We start from the raw sequence: 5,791 nt of genomic DNA, 5'->3' as shown, positions 1-5,791 counted from the left end.
GGCTCAAATTTCAGCCCACAAAACATGCACCCACCAAACAAGGAAAACATGTTCCCATCAAACAAGGAGAAAACAAGTTCCCTTGTCCATGGGGCCCCACCCCCTCCCAACCAGCTCCACCGTTTGTGGGGGCTGCCCCCACCATGGGGCTCCCTCCAACACTTTTATCCAGCCACAAGGGGCTGCCGCCTAAAAGGGGCCGCCACCAAAACAGGCCAAAAACAGCCCCCACGTTTCGTGGGATCTTGTCCCCTCACGCTGGGACAAGATATTTTCCGCGACTATTTCTTCTGAAAATTCCAGAAGGTCACAGAACATTTCCCGCACCCTCTAATATTATTCTGAACACTCTTTGGAACATTTTCAGTATGATGGTTTTATTCCGAAATATTTTCGTTTTCTCCAAAACAATTTCGGTAGCTCCGAAACACTTTCGGTTTTCTCTGTGGAACTTTTTCGTCGTCTCTGAAACTTTTTCGGTGACTTTCTCTCGGACTCCCTATCTTGTATTTAGCAGATAGATGACCCTTAAGTGTGTGACCTTATAAGTTCGGTGAAATATAGTCATGACAGGAACATTTTCCGATCAGTAATCAATAGCAGAACCGTGGACACCCATATATTGACCTCTATACCCACACAAATAATTATTCGAGTGAACCTCTAGTTGCCGTGTACCATTCCTGTTGCCTAACGATATGTTACAAATATCCGAGGTGAGATTTATCGGCATCCCCGTGGATCAACAACTTGTCCACTATGCCAGTTACCTAGTTACCGGTTTTGTTCTCTTCTCTTGTTTCTGTATTCCGATATCCCTGTGATCAAATCACATTGTGTCTGGCCAGACGATGATGGATACCGCAACACCGAGAGGGCCCTAAGAATATCTTCCCATTGTCGGAGAAGCAAATCCCAATCTTGAGCGATCAAGTTACTTGTCATACTTTTCTGTAAACCCGTAAGCAGCCATAATAGCCACCCCATTACGGATGACGGTTAAAAGACCCCAAAGTTCATGAATCAAGCATGAAGGAATTCGATACTCAACTTTCTCTTTGTTATTAACCATTAGCTTGTGACAAATGAATCTCATAGAATAACATCAAATTGGTTTGATTCAACACAAGTGTTCTCCTAACAATATGTCCTTAAAATTGCCGGCATAGACATGCCTACGATCAGGAAAACAGGACCATCATGCAACACTTGAGCTAGTCTTAGAGGCATGACTAAAAATACATTTAACCGTTTATTATTCCACACGTGCACATGAGTTTCCCTCCAGCCTCGTGGATATTGCAGACTCAAGAATCATTGTAGTTATAGCTTGGAACACAAACATTAATTACGAACTTGAAGATAAATAATAATATTATTATTGCCTCTAGGGCATATCTCCTACAAAAGGGAGCCAATAGGAAACTGTTGCGAGTCAACCGCCTGACAGCCTGGTCCTGCGGCATACCTCGAGCGCTATCTTTGCCGAGAGAGATGCTCAGCAAAGAGAGCCAATAGGAAACTGCTACATGTCGAACGCTGGACAGCCTGGTCCCGCAGCTTATGTTGAGCGCCATCTTTGCCGAGAGCAACACTCGGCAAAGACAACCAGTAGGAAATAGCCACGTGGCTGCCACCTGAGAGGCCGAGTCTGTGGTTTGCCGAGAGCCACTCTCAGCAAACCTTATACCTTTTTCCCAGACTCTGCCACTCTCGGTAAAGATGTCAGGCTGTACAGGTTGGCACATTTTTCAGAGAGTGCGCTCGGTAAAGATTATTTCCTGATTCAGTTCAAGAGTCTTTACCGAGAGCGCGCTCAATAAAAGTTATATTTTCGAGCGTCACACTCGGGAAAGTTTTTCCAACAGTCTTTTTTTTTGTTTCATCCCTGCAGCAAAACATATACAGCAACAGTATGTAGCGCATCCCACATCAAACATCTCACATATGAGTAGCACTGCACAAAAAAGCAATAATTTTCTCAAGCACATCCCACATCGAAGCAATGATGCATAAAAGGTGCAATAGTTGTGAAGCACACTCGACTACCACAAGTTAACAAGTCTCAAGAACACACAAGATGCAATAGTTCTCAAGCACACACAAGGAAGAGTTTCAAACATCAACATAACATGAAGTTTCACGCGGTTTTGGAGATCAGAGTGGGAACATCAACAACAGAAAGTTTCACTTGGTTTGGTTCCCCAACTCCACCAACTTGAGGTGGAACTACTGGAATATTGTTTGACCCTTGTGATGTGTACTGTATGAAATATTCTCCTATGTGAAAAATTAACAAATAATTTGAAAGTTTTACTAATAACTGGGCCCATCGGGACCACATGTCAGGTTTGAATGTTTCAGTGACATGTTTTTTACCGAGCGTATCATCATTGCGCTCGGTATAGGTAAAGAGAGTGACGGTGCCGTCAGTTGCGAACGGGCTTGCCACGTGGCTTCTCTTTGCCGTGTGGAACTCTCGGCGTCTCAGCCGTTTGTAGTTTGTTCGTCGTGATTCTATGTCGCCAACGCTAGCTAGTTGCTGTGAAGCCACGGTTGCCGAGAGTGCCTCTCGGCGTCTATACCTTTGCCGAGTGCCCGTGATTTGGCTCTCGGCAAAGAGCCGAACACCCGGCGTATAGGAAAATTCCAGTAGTGTCAGTGTTTTTTTTCCTCATTATCAGTTTGTTCTACCAAAGTTTTTTCATATTTCTTATGCATGGTCATTTAGTTATAAATTACATTCGTTAAGCCCGCTTTCTCATTAAATAGATCTTTTTTTTTCTCCTTTCAGGAGGATCGCACTGCGTTAGATTTTGTTCTTACTGCTATCTCAACATGGAACTTGAAGAAAATAATAGAGAAGGTAAAAAGCACCGTCAGTCATGTGAAAGAGTCACCACTCTTGGGCAACGCAACAGAGAGCGAAGATATTGACAACCTGACCAGGAACAGCATTAGAACTGGTAGGGACTTGAAGGTATTTGGTCGAGAGGGGTTGCTTAAGGAGATCGTGGAAAAGCTTGTCAAGCCAGCAGCCAGATCTCATGCTAATCTATGTTACTCAGCGATTGGCATACATGGTGTTGCAGGGTCTGGGAAGACTACCTTTGCACGCTATACTCGAGATTACATACAGGAGCAGGAAAACCTTTTTGAGACCATCATGTGTGTCCGTCTGTCCAAGACATACAGTGTGGATGGTATATTTCAGGACATGCTGAAGGATATAGCCGCAACGAAGGATATTATCGGAGAACCACACGCCGATATTTCTGATGAGGAGAAGCTGAAAGAGAAGTTGGAGGAATCATTGCCTGGTGAGAAGATGAAAAAGAAGTCGGAGGAATCATTGCATGGTGAGAAGCTGAGAGAGAAGTTGAAGGAATCATTGCGTGACAAACGTTTCTTCTTGATATTGGATGATCTCTGGGTAGAGGACAGCACCGACATACAGCTGGAGCAGCTACTGTCTCCACTCAATGTCGGGAAGGAAGGAAGCAAAATCCTGGTGACTGCTCGGACAGAAGAGGCAGCTAGAGTTCTGTGTAGAGATGAAATTACTAAACTGCCTGTTTTAGATGAAAAACAGTACTACGAGATGTTTATGCATTATGCCCTGCATCCTGAAAGAGATCAAAAACAAGATGCAAAACGTAGAGAATTTGGGCGATTGATTGCAAAAGAGCTACTAGAATCACCTCTTGCCGCAGTAATAGTGGCAGGGCAGCTTCGGACAAAGAATGGAATTGACTTTTGGGAAAAGACTTCAAAGCGCTTCAAGTCTGTTGACACCTGGGATGCACTTTGCTGGAGCTATCAGGAGCTTCCTATGGACATCAGGCGGTGCCTAGAATACTGCACTATATTCCCCAGAAAAACCAACTTGAAAACAAAGCACTTAGTTCGCTTGTGGATAGCGCAAGGGTTTGTAAAGCCCAGTGCAATAGAGGACAAGGAAATGGAAGATATAGCTGAGGGCTATGTTCAAAAGTTAGTTTCATGCTCGTTTCTGGAACCAACTAGGGGGCGTGATGATTGCTTTACAATTCATGATCTGCTGCATGATTTGTTGGACAAGGTTGTCGGGAGTGATTGCTTCCGAATCGAGAATGAAAGGAATCAGAGAGGAGAATACTGGAATGGAGATGTCGAGGTCCGCCATCTTTTTGTTCAGAATTATGATGCAAAATTGATTACTGAGAAGGTCCTTCGGTTGAAAAACTTACGCACTCTCATCATTTACATCGTTAAAAGCGATACACCAGTTGAGGAAATGGTCATCAACAGTATATGCAAGAGGCTGCTGAAATTGCGGGTACTGATCATTGCTTTCTCTAGTGCAATGTACGAGGACTACAAGGACTACCCGGACAACAGTTTCTCATTCCCAGAATCTATTGGTCAGTTAAAGTACCTACGGTATCTTGGTTTCAGGATGGACTCTTCACGCATGGTAATTTTACCAAGCACGCCAAGTAAACTTACCAATTTGCTGTACATAATCTGCGGCCACGGGGAATTTGCAAACATGGGAAGGCTGATCTCACTCCAAAAGCTTGGATGCTTCAAAGTAAGGAAGGAAGAAGCAGGGTATGAGATAAATCAGCTGAGGGACCTAAACAAGCTTCGCGGCGAAATGTGGATTGATGAGCTTGAAAATGTTAAAAGCAAGGAGGACGCGGTCGAAGCCAAGCTAGCTGACAAGGGACTGCTTACTGGACTGTGTTTGAAGTGGCGTACAAGTTGCAATGCAAAACTTGATGCAGAGGTACTTGAGGGCCTCTGCCCTCCCGTTGAGCTTAAGACACTGCAGATCTGGGGTTATGGAGGTTCGAGATACCCAGATTGGATGGTGGGTACGCAGAACGTTTGCCCAAAGGCCCTGCAAGAACTTTGTTTCTTTGATTGCAGCCAACGTGGACCTGGTCCTGAACTTGGTGAGGCTTTCCCTCATCTTCGTGTGCTCATGTTTGAGAACTGCAGCTGGGACACCTTACCAAGCAACTTGAAGAAACTTACAATGCTCGAAGAACTGGTGATCAGTAGTTGCTTGCATATTGAATTCCTTCCAACACTGCCCAAGTCTCTTCAAGTGTTTCGTCTACGTCACTGCAATGATAAGTTCATGAACGAGTGTCGAACCGAGGAACATGCAAACTTTCAAATGATTAAGGACATTTCCATAAAACATATCTCCCCCCAATATGGTAAGATTTTTCATTTCGTATCCCAAAAAAAGGCAAAAGTTTTCATTGACGATCTGCTGCTAACTCCCCTCTTGTTATGTTTGTTCATCCATTTGCTAGTGCGTGCTCGTCCACGGATTGGTTTGAAGGCATACTCTCGGAAAGATGGGACTGGTCTGATCTATAAGTAATAATGTTGCCAGTACCGTTCAATTTGATTGATTACTGCTATGCATTTAATCAGTAATGTATGCGAAGGAACTGAATTACTTATTACTGCTTACGAATAATCGTCTGAGCTTGTTAGTGCCGTGATATGCCAATCTCTCTTTTCCTTGTTTGCAAGACGAAGGACGATGCTGCGTTTTCATTTCTTTATGCCATATCTCTCAACTTGCAACAACTACTTCTTGAAGGGCTCATCATAAATATAAATTCTCTAGTGCAGTACACTTTTTTTTCTTCTAGTTTCTGTTTCATTTTCTTTTACAGCCTAGCTGACCTATGCAACCGACTGTTCCGTGTGCGGATTTTCTGATTTCTCTGCTTCTGATTTCTTCTTCCGTGTGCTGATTTGCTGATTTCCCTGCTTCTGATTTCTT

At 43.8% G+C, this 5,791-nt stretch overlaps 1 protein-coding gene across 1 annotated transcript in view; it reads left to right on the top strand.

Moving 5' to 3' along the window:
- LOC119315179 (disease resistance protein RGA2-like) overlaps window positions 1–5,529 on the top strand; it is a 13,132-nt gene extending 7,603 nt beyond the window's left edge. The window contains exons 3-4 of the mRNA XM_037589852.1: window positions 2,795–5,210; window positions 5,310–5,529. Coding sequence (XP_037445749.1) covers window positions 2,795–5,210; window positions 5,310–5,380 — 2,487 coding nt within the window. The 3' untranslated portion in view covers window positions 5,381–5,529. The remainder of the gene's footprint in view (window positions 1–2,794; window positions 5,211–5,309) is intronic.
- The last annotated feature ends 262 nt before the right edge of the window (window positions 5,530–5,791 follow it).

Source organism: Triticum dicoccoides, chromosome 1B (assembly GCF_002162155.2).
Source record: "Triticum dicoccoides isolate Atlit2015 ecotype Zavitan chromosome 1B, WEW_v2.0, whole genome shotgun sequence".
NCBI classification, from domain to species: Eukaryota; Viridiplantae; Streptophyta; class Magnoliopsida; order Poales; family Poaceae; genus Triticum; species Triticum dicoccoides.
The sequence above is the reverse complement of the archived record's forward strand: the minus strand, read 5'-3'. Positions and strand labels throughout refer to the sequence as shown.